The sequence below is a fragment of the Orcinus orca genome, chromosome 3 (assembly GCF_937001465.1).
Source record: "Orcinus orca chromosome 3, mOrcOrc1.1, whole genome shotgun sequence".
NCBI lineage: Eukaryota > Metazoa > Chordata > Mammalia > Artiodactyla > Delphinidae > Orcinus > Orcinus orca.
In genome coordinates, this window is record NC_064561.1 from 74,755,161 (window position 1) to 74,773,739 (window position 18,579).

At 46.6% G+C, this 18,579-nt stretch overlaps 1 protein-coding gene and 1 long non-coding RNA gene across 3 annotated transcripts in view; one reads left to right on the forward strand and one right to left on the reverse strand.

Moving 5' to 3' along the window:
- FSTL4 (follistatin like 4) overlaps window positions 1-18,241 on the forward strand; it is a 453,554-nt gene extending 435,313 nt beyond the window's left edge. Inside the window, exons 14-16 of one of the 2 annotated variants that reach the window (XM_004282127.3) lie at window positions 704-811; window positions 9,723-9,832; window positions 11,972-18,241. In XM_004282127.3, coding sequence (XP_004282175.1) covers window positions 704-811; window positions 9,723-9,832; window positions 11,972-12,680 — 927 coding nt within the window. In that variant the 3' untranslated portion in view covers window positions 12,681-18,241. The remainder of the gene's footprint in view (window positions 1-703; window positions 812-9,722; window positions 9,833-11,971) is intronic. The other variant, XM_049708196.1, reaches the window with a different exon arrangement.
- LOC117197555 (uncharacterized) lies at window positions 691-11,701 on the reverse strand. Its single transcript, XR_004478225.2, has 4 exons — window positions 11,550-11,701; window positions 5,791-5,842; window positions 843-1,216; window positions 691-738 (listed from the first exon to the last, which is right to left on the reverse strand). It is a non-coding gene; the product is annotated as an uncharacterized LOC117197555 (long non-coding RNA).
- Window positions 18,242-18,579: the final 338 nt, after the last annotated feature.

Genomic DNA, 18,579 nt, shown 5'->3' on the forward strand with positions numbered 1-18,579 from the left:
AATTTTTTTTTTTTTTTTTTTTTTTGCGGTACGCGGGCCTCTCACTGCTGCGGCCTCTCCCGCTGCGGAGCACAGGCTCCGGACACACAGGCCCAGCAGCCATGGCTCACAGGCCCGGCCACTCTGTGGCACGTGGGATCCTTCCGGACCAGGGCACGAACCCGCGTCCCCTGCATCGGCAGGCGGACTCTCAACCACTGTGCCACCAGGGAAGCCCAAGAATTTTTTTTTAAATAAATTTATTTACTTTTTGGCTGTGTTGGGTCTTCGTTGCTGCACGCAGGCTTTCTCTAGTTGCGGCGAGCAGAGCCTACTCTTCCTTGCAGTGCGCAGGCTTCTCGTTGCAGTGGCTTCTCTTGTTGTGGAGCGTGGGCTCAGTAGTTGTGGCACATGGGCTTAGCTGCTATACAGCATGTGGGATCTTCCCAGACCAGGGCTCGAACCCATGTCCCCTGCACTGGCAGGCAGATTCTTAACCACTGCACCACCAGGGAAGTCCCTGCAAGAAATTTTTAAAAGGAAGAACATTACTGACAACCAATTTTATGCCTCTGAAGACAAACCAGAAGGGATGTTTCTACCCTGGGTTCCCAAACTGGCTCATTGTCAAGGCTGCTAGGCTGGCTTTCCACTCACCCAAGAGTGGCCTAGAAATGAATCAGCTTCTACAACAATGACCAACTTGTCGCTATTTTTTTTCAAGTCCATAGGTGTCGACCCTCTGCCGGCTAAGTTGTCCTATGACAAATCACATGACCAAGTGTGGGTCCTGAGCTGGGGGAACGTGCATAAGTCCCAACCAAGCCTCCAGGTATGTTGAGTACATGGAAGACAACACCCACCTGCAGGAAAGGGCTCTCTCCCTAGCTAATAAATGTCTCCTGCTTCCCTAGGTGGCTCATCACATTTATCCAAAGTATGTCCATGAAGGCTAAGGAGAGAGTAGGAAACATCCTCAGGATAATGCCCCTTATAGGCAATGAACGGTATCTTCCGCCAGGCCTGCTATTAAAGACAGTAACACTGATGATGGATAAGATTCTAATGTCATGACAACCAGAATGTGTCTCTTGGGCCCCACCCAGCCCAGCCCCAAAACACTTGCCTCTTTTGAGCTAGGGGCTCCTGGGGCCAAGCAGAAGTGAACCTCTGGACTTCAAGCAGTGAGAAGGGAGCCAGGGCTTTCTTTACCTTGGGCTGCATGGGCTGGAGAACACTGTCAAAGCAGGTACCAGATGATAAGCAAGCAGAAGGAAAAGCAGCAGCAGCAATTATGTTCATAAATGGAAGCACATTACTGAGTGCTCACAGTGTTCCAGGCACAGGAAGTTTCAATAACTGGCCCCTGGTCCAACCTAGGCCTACATTCAGCCCTGCAGCCCATACATTCAGCCACTGCATCGTACTGCCTCTTGGGAAGAGCTTGGGACCAGGACATCTGTGGGATCCCTTCCTCCACCAGTCGGGGAAGGTCATCACCAACCCTATGTTGAGTGTGTCCAGCTCAGCCTTTCTCATCAGGGGTACATGAGAGGATTAAGCCCTACAAAAGGTGATTTGAATGCCCGGTCCCTCAATTCTCCCAATGATGGTGCATAGAACCATTCTAGATGCACAGAAGAGAATTCACCGCATACAGTGGATTCCTCGGGATATTAGGGTTTTTTTCTCTCTCAGAACCCCAGCTGAGAAGGGCTGTGGATGGAGCCAAGTTCACACTGTTCCCAAGACTGGTAAGAGGCCAGGGATACCCAGTCTACAGAAGCTTCCTCCTGGGGACTGGCCACCTGCCTTACCTACCTCTGTGCTGCTGGGCCAGGGGAAGGACACTACTTCACCTCCTACAAAACAAGACTATTGTCCCTCAGTGAACACCATCAACACATCCTGGGCCCCAGTGAGCTGATGACAAATAATAACAATTCATTAGAGGACCTGGGAGCCAGAATAAAGGTCACTTAGAACAGAGTATAAGCCCAGAAAACTGGTTCCTCTGGCAGCTCTAAGAAAGCATGTAAGGAAATTCAAGGAGAGGGGCCACCAAATATTTTTCTAAAACTAAAATTTAACAAAAAATTATTTCCTAATTTAAAACTGCAGTAGATAGATGAGTTGAAAATGCATGGTTTCTCCTGAGACTCAAAACAGTAGCCTGAAAGATAAAGAAAAATCCTCAAATCACAGAATACAAGATTGAGATATGAAGTCTCAAAAGATGTTTCAAAGTCAAAAGAAGCTTAGAAAGAGAAAAGGTAATAGTTGGAATGGAGTCAAACATTAAATAAATTTGGAAGAAAATTTCCAAGTTGAAAAAGCAAATTATGTAGATTAAAAGGGATCTGTACATTCTAGGCTAACTTGATGAGAAATAACACATCTCTGCTCTTGGTAAAACTCTGGACTTCCAAGAAGAAAGGAAAAATATTACAAGCTTCAAGGCAGAAAGAAAAGTCACCTGTAAAAGAACAATTAGGTTGGCACTGGACTTCTCACCTGCAACAGCTGCTGGAAGACCGTGGCATCATATCTACATGCTATTAAGATAAAAGGGCTGATATCCAAGGTATCATTTACCTGTCAGGACAAAAGAAAGACCTAAGGATATTCAAGAATTCAGAGAGCAGATCATGAAAGATACCAGAAGAACAGTAGGTGAACCAGATCAGAGACATCGAGATGGCGAAAGATAAAGAGGAAACAGGCCTAAGTAAGGAACCTAGAGAGGAAGGTCCAAAAATAAAATAAGATGGATGAGGAGAGACTACCTGGAAATGTATTAATAAGTGCTAAATAAGGGCATTTGAATTAAGAGAAATGGACTGAAAGAGAAATTCTGATACCAGGCTCTAACTAAAGATGATAAGTTATTTCTGTAAAAGTAAGGGTAGGGAGTGGAGGAGAGTAAAAATACTCAAAAATGTCATCTTACAGGGATAAGAGAGGATATAGAGAATGTTCTTTGAAATTAATAGTTGAGATAGTTAACTGTCTAATTATTCCAAGTGTGACAAACTGGTTTCTCCTATTAAAAGCAGAGATGATGAGATTGGGTTTGGAAGGGAGGGAGAGAAAACTAGCTGTAACTTGTTTACAGGAAACCCATAAAGTGATAATAAAAGGTTGAATGGAAAGGGGTGGAAATAGTAGTGATGGTAGGTGGACAAAAAGATGTATGAGTGGAATATCAGACAAGGTCAAACTTAAGGTTAAAAGCACTAAACAGCAGAAGGAGAAGCATTATGTGAAGACAAACAGCCAACAGATAGCAAACAACATAACTAAATACATAATACAGGAGTGATTAAAAATACAAGAACTTGATTTACAATGCACTTAAATTGTACATTCCAAAGAGACAAAATAATGACATGGGAAAAATGAATAATATGAATAAGGAACTTGGTTTAATAAATATATAGAAAACCTTTCCTCTGCCAAATAGAAAATTTTCACATGTCCACATATGTGTCAGTAAACACAAATAAAAATTTAGCAAATTTTGTAAAAGTCAGTGTTATAGGCTACATTATCTGATAATTAGAAACAATTAAAATGTGACCTACCTAATAAGGAAACACTCCTAGATCACTACTGCATCAAAGAGGACATTAAAAGGAGAAATTACAAACTGTCACAAAAGCAATGAAAAAGAGACTACTTCTCATCAAAACCTACAGGATACAGAGAAAGCTGTACACAAGGAATATCTGTGTCTTAAAAGCCTGCAGAGAGTATTTGTATTAAGAAAAAGAACAAAGTAACTGGCAGGAAGGAATTATTTAAAAGACTAAAATTAGTAGAAATAAAAAAAGGACAAACAAAAACCAATAAATCCTTCACAAACCTGATAAAAAAGAATATAAACAAAATGAGAAAAGACATATTACTGCAGATAAAGGAGGATGAAAATAATTGTAAAATAATACTACACTGCAACTCTGGGGCAGCAAATTTTAAGACCTAGAAGAAATGGATGACTGTTTGCAAAATGCAGGGAAAAAAAACAAACTGACCTGGTCAGAAAGAGAAAGTCAAGTACCATATGATATCACTTATATATGAAATCTAAAATATGACACAAATGCATCTATCTACCAAGCAGAAACAGACTCACAGACATAGAGAACAGACTTGTGGTTGCCAAGGGGGAAGGGTGTGGGGGAGGGATGGACTGGGAGTTTGGGGTGAGCAGATGCAAACTATTACATATAGAATGGATGGACAACAAGGTCCCACTGTATAGCACAGGGAAGTATATTCAATGTCCTGGGATGACATAATGGAAAAGATATAATAGTTTTGTGATATTTATATAAATTTTAAAATATATATGTATAACTGAGTCACTTTGCTGTACAGCAGAAATTAACACAACATTGTAAAACAACTATACTTCAATAAAAAAAAAATTAAGGAGGAAAAAAAACTGACCTAAGAAAAGGAAAACTTGAAATAGAACAATTACCAGAGAAGAGGTTTTTTTAAAGATCAAAGCTCCAGCATAGAAAAATGTACAGCCAAGTTTTATCAAACCTTTCAAATATAGATCATTTTAATATCATTTGAACTATCCCAGACCATATGGAAAAAAATGTGCAACTCCTTAGTATTAAAAAATAAAACTATCACCAGTTAGAATGGGCATCATCAGAAAATCTACAAACAACAGATGCCGGCGAGGGAGGGTGTGGAGAAAAGGGAACCGTCTTGCTCTGTTGGTGGGGATGTAAATTGATACAGCCACTATGGAGAACAGTATGGAGATTCCTTAAAAAACGAAAAATAGAATTACCATATGACCCAGCAATCCCACTACTGGGCATATACCCAGAGAAAACCATAATTCAAAAAGACACATGCACCCCAATGTTCACTGCAGCACTATTTACAGTAGCCAGGTCATGGAAACAACCTAAATGCCCATCAACAGACAAGTGGATAAAGAAGATGTGGTACATATATACAATGGAATATTAGCCATAAAAAGGAACGAAATTGGGTCATTTGTAGAGACGTGGTTGGATCTAGAGACTGTCATACAGAGTGAAGTAAGTCAGAAAGAGAAAAACAAATATCGTATATTAACACATATATGTGGAACCTAGAAAAATGGTACAGATGAACCAGTTTGCAGGGCAGAAACAGAGACACAGATGTAGAGAACAAACGTATGGACACCAAGGGGGGAAAGCTGCTGGGGGGTGTGGGGGTGTGGGATGAATTGGGAGATTGGGATTGACAATGTATACACTAATATGTATGAAATAGATAACTAATAAGAACCTGCTGTATAAAAACATGAATAAAATAAAATTTAAAAATTCAAAAAAAATTAAAAAATAAAACTATCAACTAATCTCACTTATGAATACAGAAGCAAAGTTCTAAACATGGTATTAAAAATAGAGTCCAACAATGCATCTAACTGCTCGACCAGGGAACAAACTCCTGGGATGTAGTAATGGTTCACGCTCAGGAAATCAGTCAACATTACTCATAACACAAAACAGAAAAAAAGCTATAATATTTTCAGTAAATGCTGGAAAGGCATTTAACTAAATACAGCAGACATTCTTAATTTTTTTAAAAAAACTAAAAATAGGAATAGAAGACATAAACATAATGAAGACTATTTCCAAGAAACCAAGAGGAAATTTTGCCTAAATGACAAAACACTAAAAGCATTTTAATTAATAGCAGGAATTAGACCATTATGCCCACCATCACCATAATTGGAAAGTCTTAGAAATGCACTATGACAAAAAAATGAAATAAATTGAATAAACCTACCTTCATCTCTGTGGACTAGGGTTCAGGAAACCACTGCTTGCAGAAACTGCTCCTGGAAATGTCAGTGGGCAGAGCCTTTATGGTGAGCAATTTGGAAATGTGAACCAAAAGCCTCAGAACATTGCTTTCAATCCAGCAACTTGACCTCTCAGAACTTATCCAAAGGTGACGATCAGAGATGGGCACAAAGATTTAGCTACAACATTGTGTGTTACTGCAATGTTTATATTTGCAAAACATTGAAAATACCATCTTAATGTTTCTAAATATCCAACACTAAGGAATTGGTTAAACAAGCTTTGCTATGACTAAATGAAGGTGGTTCTATAAATGAGGCTTATTCCACCAAGGCCCTGCCCCAGGAGCCAGCCAGTGTTAGAACCTTTGGCACCGTCTCGAGTCCTGCCCATCATGCTCTCGCCCACCCACTCCCAGCTTTCAGCTGCCTCTCTCCCCATCCCACTCGATATCTTGCACCCTGCCCTTCCCCAGCTGTCACCTCTCATCTGGTTTTGTCCACTCCTCGGAAGCAGATGCTCAGACTTCCCTACCCCACACTCACTACTAACTTACATCTCCTGATACCCAGCCAACTATGTGCATCTCCTGAACCAAGCCCCTAGAGCCAGGAAATTTGAGAGGCTCAACAATTATCTTTTGGTCACAAATGTGCCCAGCCATGCGCTGGGACACAGGCCAAGAAGGAATTCATGACTCATTGGAGAAATGAGGCTGACTAGCCCATATCAGTTCGGTGGCCCATGACACCGGGTTTTGATGAAGTAACCTCTGAATATAGGGTGTAAGGGTGGTGATGCATGAATGACACTGACTGCTGACAGCCTATAATTTTCCATCTCTATTATAAGCTAAAATGACAGACCTTATATCAAGCAATGATTGCATGGCTTCTTGGAATTCTCTGGCATTTTCACCTGGACTCTCTAAGATCCAGTTTCTTAATACTGATATTTTCTTAATGCCTAGTTCTAAGCTTTTCCCATGGACTTGCCATGGAAGTGTCATTTGGCTTTTTTTTTTTTTAAATCACAGGAAAATAACCTAACTTTAGAGCTGCCCCAAGACTGAAAATCACAGCTCTCATCATTCTAATCCTGCATTCTGCCTGCTGACCCCTCAAGGGAAGCATGATCCAAAAAACCAAAGCCTCAAACCTGCCCCAGAAGCAGTGCAGGTGCTGTTTGTCTTGTCATTAAAGTAAGAGGCAGAAGGCAGCCCCACTCTTAAAAGGCAAAAGCATCCAGAGCTCGAGGCCATGTGAGTCACAAAGCCCCATCACAAACTGTCCTCAGCTTCAGGCTGCAAAAATCTGAATCCTTCCTTCTGTATAAATGGCCACAACATGAAGATCAGGAAGGGTCTCTCCTCCCTGGTCAGGGTCTGGCATCTGCCTCCTGTCCTGCTGAGAGGGTCTGGGCTTGTCCTTGGGGTCCTCCAGCCAAAACTGCCCACAAGCTGGCCAAGCCCCTCATCTGGCTGCAGGTCTGCCACCCTTCTGGGCAATCACCTGGAACTTGGAGGCTGAAGAGCACATGCAGAAAGCAAGAGGACACAGGATGGCTGGCTCAGTGTCTCCAGCCTGCCTGTGCCCAAGGCCTCAGTAGCTGATGGATAAAAGCCCAGCCTGACCGCGGGGGTGCTTTCTGGCAGGGCCTCCAAACCATGCTCTCGTCCTGTCTAACCCCAAACATCACTTGGCTCTGTTCTGTGCTGCCACCGTGCCCTTCCCTGATACAGACACAGCAGGGACACACACCAGGGAATGGCTCAAGTCGCTTCCTGCCAAGCACGCAGGGGAGAAGGTGGTACCTCCAGGGGAACAGAGGCAGCATGCTCTGTCAAACTACCAATTTGTACAAAACACAGGGACTAATTCTTCACTTCTCACAGCAAGTCCCCTTTGTGAAACCGGAACCCTCCCCAGCATCCTAATCACAGGCATTTAAATGAAATGGCCAAGACACTATAAAACTCTTAGAGGAAAACAGGCAGAACACTCTATGACATAAATGACAGCAAGATCCTTTATGACCCACCTCCTAGAGAAATGGAAAGAAAAACAAAAATAAACAAATGGGACCTAATGAAACTTCAAAGCTTTTGCACAACAAAGGAAACCATAAACAAGATGAAAAGACAACCCTCAGAATGGGAGAAAATATTTGCAAATGAAGCAACTGACAAAGGATTAATCTCCAAAATTTACAAGCAGCTCATGCAGCTCAATATCAAAAAAACAAACATCCCAATCCAAAAATGAGCAGAAGACCTAAATAGACATTTCTCCAAAGAAGATATACAGATTGCCAACAAACACATGAAAGAATGCTCAACATCACTAATCATTAGAGAAATGCCAATCAAAACCACAATGAGGTATCACCTCACACCAGTCAGAATGGCCATCATTAAAAAATCTACAAACAATAAATGCTGGAGAGGGTGTGGAGAAAAGGAAACCCTCTTGCACTGTTGGTGGGAATGTAAATTGATACAGCCGCTATGGAGAACAGTATGGAGGTTCCTTAACAAACTAAAAATAGAACTACCATACAACCCAGCAATCCCACTACTGGGCATATACCCTGAGAAAACCATGATTCAAAAAGAGTCATGTACCACAGTGTTCACTGCAGCTCTATTTACAATAGCCAGGACATGGAAGCAACCTAAGTGTCGATCAACAGATGAATGGATAAAGAAGATGTGGCACATATATACAATGGAATATTACTCAGCCATTAAAAGAAACGAAATTGAGTTATTTGCAGTGAGGTGGATGGACCTAGAGTCTGCCGTACAGAGTGAAGTAAGTCAGAAAGAGAAAAACAAATACCGTATGCTAACACATATATATGGAATCTAAAAAAAAAAAAATGGTTCTGAAGAACCTAGGGTCAGGACGGGAATAAAGACGCAGACGTAGAGAATGGACTTGAGGACACGGGGAGGGGGAAGGGTAAGCTTGGACAAAGTGAGAGAGTGGCATGGACATATATGCACTACCAAACGTAAAACAGATAGCTAGTGGGAAGCAGCCACATAGCACAGGGAGATCAGCTCGGTGCTTTGTGACCACCTAGAGGGGTGGGATAGGGAGGGTAGGAGGGAGATGCAAGACGGAGGGGATATGGGGATATATGTATGCATATAGCTGATTCACTTTGTTGTACAGCAGAAAGTAACACAACATTGTAAAGCAATTATACTCCAATAAGGATGTTTAAATAAATAAATATAAATAAAAATAAAAAATAAAATAAATGACACGGCCAGCACCTCTGACCGGATGCCTGCTTTCTCTAATAAATTATGGAGTCAGTTCTCAGAGAGCGCCTCTGTGAGGCGCATATGACAGAGACTCTCAACAAACCAGCCCAGGTGCCTGGCATCAAGGGAAAATACAGAGCCAGTCAACGATTCCAGCGTTTAGCATTTTCATTATTTACAACCTCGCCGCCTTTCCCAGGGTGGCCTAGGTGTTGAGAAGGTGGGACTCCCTGTCGTGGAGGAGGCGGTCTCTGAGCAGAGATGCTTAGGTTCCGAGGACTCTCCCTCAGAAGCCCCAACACAGCCCCTCCAGGTCCTCACTCTGCTGTCACATCACGGTGGCTGACAACATGCACCACAATCAGTCAGGGGCAGGCCTGACCGAGCAGGAGGGGGCGATTCAGGCATTCACTCCTGTCTCCCCACTTCCCCTCCCTGGGAGGATGGGTCCCTGCCTACGCCATTCCCAAGCAGCTCCCGCTCTGCTCCTGGCCCGCCCCCCACCCAAGACGGTGACTTGCCCATCATCTCTCTCTCAAGCAGCCTGTCTGCCGGGGTCTCCACCCGAGCGTGCATGTGTCTGCAGGTTTCCAAGCCCCGCTGGGATGGGCCCTCACAAGGACTTCCGCTCTGTGTTGCAGGTGATCACAGAGGCCAGCACCGGTCAGGGTCAGCACCTCATCCACACGCCCTTTGCAGGAGTAGATGATTTCTTCATTCCTCCAACAAACCTCATCATCAACCACGTCAGGTGAGACTGGCCCGCAATGCCCTAACCTACTCCGTGCCCCAGCTCAGCCCAGCACAGGGCAGCTTCGCCCGGGGTGGCCCTGCTCCTTTCTCTTTCTCCCCCACTCCTCCTGGGCTGGCTTTGGAACCCATCAGGAATGGACAGAGAAATGGCCCCATCCCCAGTCCTTAATTGTTAAAGTTAAGGAAGGCACCCAGCTCCTAATGCCCTCAGGGGCCCAGTGAGGTCAGGAAGTCTCACACGGGTGAGGACAGCAGAGGAAAGAGGGAAACATCTGTGGTTAATTGAGTACCCTCTCCTTGCTAGATGCAAGAAACTAGTAGAGGCGGTCTCGAATCTGTTTTATAGATGAGGAAATTTAGGCCCAGAGAAGTTAAGACACTGGCCAAAGTCACACAGCCAGGAACTGGCAGAGTCAGACTAAATGCAAAGCTGGGTCTCCTTTCAGTGCCCCATTTGTCCTCATTCTCTGCTAACCACAACCTGTGGTTCCTCTAGGAGTCCCCAGAGCAGCCACGCAGGGGCCTGCAAGGAAACAAGGCTTCCTCGGTGTCTGGTTTGCCACCATCCAAAAGAACAGCTTAATAATACCAGCCATGGCCTCGACTGCAAGCCTCATCCCAGCCTGGCCACTCCCCTTCCCTATTCATTTCAGAGAACCCCTGACATTTTCTGTCAAGGCACCACTGCCAGAAGACTGAGCGTGCCCTTTTATAAAGTCATCAAGACCCAAATGTCTTGTGGCAGTGTTTATGCCTTCCTTTACTCTGACATCAAGCACCTTTTTCCAGGGAGAAATGACTCATTTTTGCAAGCTGAAGCTGGACTTGTAAAAATAGGGCTCTCCCATTCATCTTTGGCCAAGGGAGAAAGCAACCACTTTATGACCTCCCTTCCTCACTGCAGAGAATACCTGGGACAGAGCCTCTAAAATGGTTGTAAATGGTAAAAGCCCTCAAAGAAGCTGAATTCAGCCAGGAGTCATGCAAACTCAGGCTCTGCAGAGCCTGTGTGACTTTTACATTACAGTTTCTTATAAGCATGGGGTTTTCTTTCCTGCTCTTTCCATGCTCTAGCTCTTTAAGGATGCTTTAAAGATGCTGTAAAGTGGGCATTTTCCCTACTCTGAGGCACAGCTTGTTATTCAAGAGAAAATCGTGGAAGAGATTTTTCTCTGCTCCTGTAGGTGTACACAGCACCCAAAGGCCTCTGCAAGTGAGGGGTTTAGGCAGAGGCTCTCACAATCAGAGGGAAGTCCTGCCTGGAATCAGGCCCTTCTGCAGCTCATAACCAGCCTCCAAAGAGGAATTTCACGAAGTCCAGATATGGCAGCTTCCACCTACTGACCTCTTCCACTAAAGCTCCCTCTTGGATTTAATCCTCCCAGCAGCTCTTGGAAGGAACTACCCTCTTTATATTAGCAGGGGCTTGAAGAGGCAAGCAGCTTGCCCCAGGCTCTGCAGCTAGCAGGGCACCGCAGCAGGGCCAGGCCATCTGGCTGTAAAGGTAAAAGCTGTCCTTAGCCCCAGCCCAAAGGGGCTTCCTGCGACCAGCATCATCAACGTGGCCAGGGAAGAGGCTGCCCTCAACCCTTACCCACGTTCGTCTCCAAGGGTAAGGGAGCATGGATAGGACATCTGTCCTTGTTCTCTTGCATCTGCATCCCCAAGTTCTGACCCAGCCGGTAGTCCAAAAACCACCTCAGATATAGACTCACCTCTCTTGTCCTCCTAGCAGGCAGAGTCAGGGCAGACACCTCTTGTCCTTTCCCTCCAGCCACAGGCCCGCCACTTCCCAGCTGCCACAAGGCCTCTGGGGAGCTGAATCAAAGGCATCCCCAAGGCAGAAGCTGCTGAGGCACAATTATGCTCTTCCTTTACCATTTCTAAAGATGCGTGCATATTACAAGAGCATAAATCCAGGAACGTTTTGTAACTCAGCTGCATTTGGTTTGAGATCATAGATGAGTCGATTATGAAGCCACCTCCTGCAGAATGGTAGATCTTATTAATAGGCTGTTAGTCACCAAAGGGTTATGATGAAGGAAAAGAGAAAGGATGCCATCGTTTGAGACAAATGACCTATCCCCTACCCAAAAAGTCCTCCTGACTTCTGACCTCAGTTTGCGTCTCCTCCCAGGTTCGGCTTCATCTTCAACAAGTCTGACCCTGCAGTCCACAAAGTCGACCTGGAAACACTGATGCTCCTCAAGACCATCGGGCTGCAGAGCCACGGCTGCCTGCCGCAGGCCATGGCCCACACCCACCTGGGCGGCTACTTCTTCATCCAGTGCCGACAGCACAGCTCCTCTCCAGCCGCCCCGCAACTGCTGCTCGACAGTGTCACGGACGCCGTGGTCGGCCCCAACGGCCACGTTACCGGCACCCCACACACTTCCCCCGATGGGCGCTTCCTAGTCAGCGCCGCCTCCAGCAGCCCCCAGCTTCACGTGCAGGAGATCACGCTGCGGGGGGAGATCCAGACCCTCTATGACCTGAAAGTGAGCCAGGGCGTCTCAGACGTGGCCTTCCAGCCCTCCTTCACCCAGGGCGACCAGTACTACGTCTATGCCACGCTAGAGACAGAGCCAGACCTGCTCTTCCTGGAGCTGTCCACGGGGAAGACGGGCATGCTGAAGGGCTTGAAGGAGCCGCCCGCGCCCGCGGGGCCAGCCCGAGCCTGGGCCGGGCCCCGCAGGATTGTGAGGGACAGCGGGCTGTTCGGGCAGTACCTCCTCACGCCGGCCCGAGAGTCACTGTTTCTCATCAACGCGAGACAAAACGCGCCGCGGTGTGAGGTGGCGGGAGTAAAGGGAGGGACCACAGTGGTGTGGGTGGGCGAGGTATGAAGCAGCCACGAGCGCCGCCTGGTACTGACACCGCAGCCCCAAGCAGGCACCCTGTACATTTTTACAGACAAAAGCAAAAACCTGTATTCGCTTTGTGGTTCAACACTGGTCTCCTTGCAAGTTTCCTAGTATAAGGTATGCGCTGCTAACAAGATGGGGGTTTTTCGTTAGGACGTATGATTTCTGCCTTGAGCTACGATGAGAACATGCTGCCGTGTAAAGGAATCATTTCTGCGCCCAGCTACGCGCCACGTTACCTGGGCCGCCATGGAACCAGGAGCTCCTGCTTTCCAGGCGGATGCTTCTGTCGGTTGCCTTCGCCTAGTCATTCTCCAGGGTCCGGCCAGACTTCACCCTGATGTGGCCTGAAGACACAGGCTCCCCGGAGCAGGGCTCTCCCTCCTGGCGTGAGAGCCACATCGCCCTCGCTCTGGACCTCATTTTCTCCTTCGCAGTTGCTTCTTGCTTTTCTTTCCATTTGACTTCTTGTAAGCCTGAGGGAGAGCCAGTAAGACTTATTGCATCTTGGGGGATGGGGAAATCACTCACTTTATTTTGGAATTTTTGATTAAAAAATAATTTTTTATAATCTCAAATGCTAGTAAGCAGAAAGATGCTCTCCGAGGTCCAGCTGTATTCCTCCCTGCCTTAGGCCATGGCTCTGAGAGTCACCACCCCACATCCAGAAAGAAGACAATGGCCACCAAGCGATCGTGCTCCTCTGCACCAGGGACACCCCCAAGTGCAGATCAGGCCACCACATTGGTAAAGGCTCCGTTCTGGGTTGGGACCCCAAGAGACCAAGACAAACCCTGCGTGCCTGCTTTTCACTACTGAAGGGGGACATTTATTAGCCAGCCCAGTACCCCAGATTCAGGGCAGACCAGGCTTGCCTGGAAAGGTGTGTGCAGCCTGCAGAACAGTGGCCTCCAGGCTCAATGCAGAAACCCGAAGGATACAAGTGGGGTTCAGGTGGGTTCCTTAGGCTATCCCTTTTAAAACCCCATTTCTCTTCTCCCTGTGGCCCTCACACTCAGCTCTGGCCACCCCAGTCCCTGCATCATCATAGCACAGACAGCACATTTCAGTAAGTGTTTCTTACACTTAGGTCCCTCTCTCCCCAGTAATACACAAGGATACGGGCTGGCACTGCTGCATTATTCCCAAATGTCTCAGGCTGTGGTAGGCTCTCCACTGGGCATCAAAGAAGTACAACCCAACAGCCCCGTGAAGAGAGCCCATATCAGAGAATCTCAGCAAGGAAGAGGCCCCCTTGGGCTCTCAAAACACCCCTTTCCTTCTCGTGCACATCAGTGGTCAAATCGCACTTGTATGCCTTCTGGCTTGAAGGGTCATTTTTCAAGCCACCTGAAGTTGGAAGAGGTGGTCCCATCACAGACACGTTAGGTTAGATGTCTTCACCTGCCAACATGGCCATGAGTTTCTTGGGCTGCTGAGGAATGGCCCCTTTCAGAGAAAGGAAGACACAGACCTTGCCTCACTGGAAACAGAGCTTCTCACTCCCACCTAACTGCCCAACCCACCTGCCCGCCACAGAGTTCCCGACATTGGCCAATCCTTTAGTGTGTTTCATGCATCTCAGTCCACCAAACTCTTGTCCCCAGCAACTCCCAGGGTGTGCCTAGACAAATACATTCATAGATTTTTTTTTAAGATACAATATGTAGATATAGGTTGAAGAAACTGACCTCAAAAGCCTAATATTTAGTTTCACAATAACTGGGATGGAAAACACATCTCACCTTTTTTTTTATTCCTGCCTCAATGTCTTGACACATTTTCTTCCAAAGTCCCACTTCTATCCCTGAAATTCTCCAACTTTCGTGAGCTTCTTCCTTTGGAAAACATCTTCTGAATTGTGGCAGCCCCTGGAAGAAAAAGAAAGTCTCTGAGCCTACATGAAAAAGAGTCCACCAACTGCCAGGCCAGAACACTGGCCCCTCTGGACTGCAGGACTGCTGAGTAAAAGACCAATCCAGTCCCAACTGGCCTTTTCAACTAGGAGTGACTTCAGCGGCACCTGTTCCTTTTCCACAATTCCTTCCACTTCTAAGTGTGTCTGGAAAGCTTCTCTGCCTCTCGTCATACCTGTGAAGTTGCAAAGCTGGAGATGGCCAGTTCAGGTCTTGCTGCCAGCATTTCAGACACAATTAAATAGGAGAGGGGAATCACAGCCCTGAAAACTGTGAAATTCGCAAATTCACAAAGGAAAGTCAATGTTTTTTCAGCAGTGCAACCGACTGAAGGGCTGGCTAGGACTCCACCTGCCCCTTTCTCCCACACATTAGCCCCAGCAGAGGCTCGTGGAACACAGTTTGAAAGCCACTGGGGTACGAAGTCATCACAACAGCCAGCGATCCTTCTGATGAACACAAATTATCGGCTATCTACTAATATTTCACATTAAAGGAGTATTCATTTTACCAAAAGAATCACCCCCAAAGCCACTTACGTGATGAGCTATTTCAAAATTACTGGATTTTGAAATAAAATTCATTTCACAAAAATTCAAAGTAGATTTTTTTTCAGACTAACAAACAGAAGTAATCGACACCTACGATGACATTAAAGATTTGAGCTGGAGGCCCTCATTCTCCTTCTGCCCAAGTGAGCAACACCCCACATGGAGGTTCTCGGTCCAAAAGCCCACGCAGCCACCCACGGATTGATGGTGGGAAGAGAGATTTGTCTGCTTCTAGACGCCTGCATGGACTTTCTGTGCAAGCAAGCTTGGTTGTGAACCACACACACAGTGAGGCAGATGCCATCATCGCAGCCCCAGTAACACTGAGCCTGCGAGCCCTGCCTGGGGCTGGCCCAGGCCCCTTTTTTAAGGCTCCAAGTCATTTGAGGGTCCTGCTACTTTCCCCAAGCCCCCAGAAGTAGCTGGAAGAGCCCTGTAAAGTCTAGGCTGGGGCTTCATATTCTGTGACCTAGAGATAGCATCACGGGAGACAGAAGCTCAGTCCCTGCAATCCCGCCCCTGCCCCCATCTCAGCCTCCCAGATCCAGGTAAGTGCCCTGGAGGACAGCACTCCAGCCCAAATAAAGCCAAGAACCGCTTGCTGCCCCAGGGAACTGTAACTGCTGAGTCTTCACTGAGGAAAGCAGCCTGGAGTTGGCTTTGTGTGGCCCCCCCTTCTTTTCTGCTGACCAAATAACCTGTGAACTAAAGGAGATTTCAGAACTGAGATGTGAAACAGCTTCATGATGGATATATTTTTCTACAAGGGGCTTAAATAGTAATCCATTCATTTTTCACAACGTGTTTCATTCAGGTACCACGGACACTGCACCATTTCATTACCAAGTCCCACAGCTCACTCTCCCATCCTCCTCTTCGGAAGCCAGCCTCCAGGAGCAATGATACTGCTCCCAACGCCCTCCTACACATCCACCAATCTACCTCACATCCTCCTTCTTCCACCCGGCACCTCCAACTTGCACCTGGCACCTCTGAGCCAGGAGACCAGACAGGTGATGTAGGATGACAACGATGCCGATATCGATGGCAAAGTTCTTGGCCATCCTCCCCCACCCAGGACCCCAGATCCCACTCCAAGTGCAATCAGAACCCACTGGGACATAGACGCTTGCTACCCAAAATCACACCCCCCAAACCCTAGCTCACAGCCCTTTGGAGTTAGGTGACCAAGACAAGCGAGAACTCAGAATTGTCAGGGAAGTTGGCTATTATCAGACAGAAACTGTCAGACGGGAATAGAGACCATAACATCTCAGCCAAGCCCTTAGAGGGCTGAGCTACACCTCCCCCCATCCTCACTTTGCTCTCTGCCTTTCCCGCTCCCTTCCTACGCCTGGGGCCTCCTGCTCATGAGCCACTCCTACAATTCAAGGGGCAACTCACCTGACCACCACACCAGCCCCCAGTGGCCTTTGCATGCTGCTTCCTTGCTTTGGGTACAAGTGAAAAGTCACTCATAGGGCCAGATGTTACTATTTGCTCCCAGATTGGCACATAGGGAAAGCAGTTTTGTTCAAGAAAGTCACTAACTGCCTTGATTTCTCTCCAAAATCAAGAGATCATAGAACAGAGGGGCTTAAAAAAGTTCAAGGGGGAAATATACAGTGCTTATACTCAAGGTGTGACTGCAAGACCCCAAATACCTGGTGGACTACAACCCACTTCCTGCTTTTGTCTACACCAGGTTACCTGCCAAGCCACTTGAGGATTTGAGCATCTTATCTGGGCCTTCAGGGTTTAGGCACCAGCCACGCAGCCGACACCTGGAGCCCAGCAAGCACGGTTTCACCCATCCTTTGGACCTGTGAGCAGCATTGGGAATTTAACCAAACGCAATGTGTGAAATTACGGAAGATAGGGGGAGAGCAGGAATTGACCTCCAAAATTCACAGCAAGGCTTCCTTAGCCAGCACAAGAGTGTTGAGCATGTGCGTGGTTTTGAACAAACCGCAATTCACATACCCCTCTTTCCAAGCTCACCTTGACTAACATGGGACCATCCCTTTCTGCTGTGGCCCCAGGGAGCAGGCCATGCCCTGGAGGGCTGTAGAGGGCTCAGTCTGCATGCCACAAAGCAATAACTGTCGACTCGACCCTACCCCCAGCCCAGTGACACGCAGCTCTCCACATGTCACCAAGGCGGGATCAGACAATGCTGCCCAGTGGGGGCACTGTCTTCAAGATCATTTCTGAGGAATGGCAACCATCATTGGCTGGATATGGGGCCCGAGAGCTCTCAAATGAGAAAATTTCCTAAATCTAAACCTTCCTGCACTGCCCAGCGTGACATCGGCCATAGCTTTAAGAGTTGTTTGTCCCTTGCTACTTCAGCTGCTTCAGAGAGGTGAGGGACAGTGGTCTGCAAGTCCCCCATCCCAGACCCACAGCACAGCTTTCTGTGGTGCCCCCGACCCACACCCTGACTGCCTGGCTCTGGCAGCTGACCAGCCTCCTCTCCGTTCCTAGCCCTGCCCCTTCGCACCCCATCTCCCCCTCCCCCGCTGCTCGTGCTTCCTGAAGGCCGTGTGAGATGACCTAAAAGCAGACTAGGCATGGAGTTTTGCTGCTGTAGTCACACACGCTGCGCTCATGCTATAGTGTAGTGAACGACCCTCGAGATATGCAGTCACACACACACAATTTGTCCCGTTAGGATTCTCATCCTCCCCCACCTCAGAAAACTTCCAGATCTCTTATGTCGAGGCAGATTACATTATTTTGAGCAGTTGTGTAGACTCCAAAATATATTTTCTGTAATCACTGGTACTTCTCAAAAGGCCTCCTGTAATTACTATACATGTGAATTTTTTCCTTATTTATAAAATATATATAAATTATTTTTAATACATCAACTTTAGTAGAAATTTGTACCAACACAGCAACTGTATGTGGCATTGGAGATAAGTTTGTGTTTACTTTGATGTATTTCACAGTATTGGACACACCATGTGTTTGCAGTACCACTTGATATAAAGACGATTCACAGATTATCATAAAGTATTGTCATTGTAAATGCTCTTTTTCTGAGGACTTTACAATAAAACGTGAAAAAAGTTACCTTTTTTGGTGCCAGTCTGTATGCACTTGTTAAAGTGAGAACTGATTAAGGCAGGACTACTCAGGGGCCTTCTCCTCCTTCTCCATCGCCATTATAGGTCCATGATGGTCAAAGCAAAATGGACCCTGCTCTGGCCCAGTCCAAAGAGAGCCTGGACAAAGGCAGGCATCTGACCCCAGAAGTCTCTCTTCCCCATGTTGAAGTTTCAGGTCCCAAAACGCACAACTAACATCTGGCTCAAAACTTCTCGTTATCTGCCCTGCAGGCCCTTAAAATCCACCCCAGCCCCCAGACTCTTATCTATTTCTTGACTCCAGTCACTCTTGATTCTTACT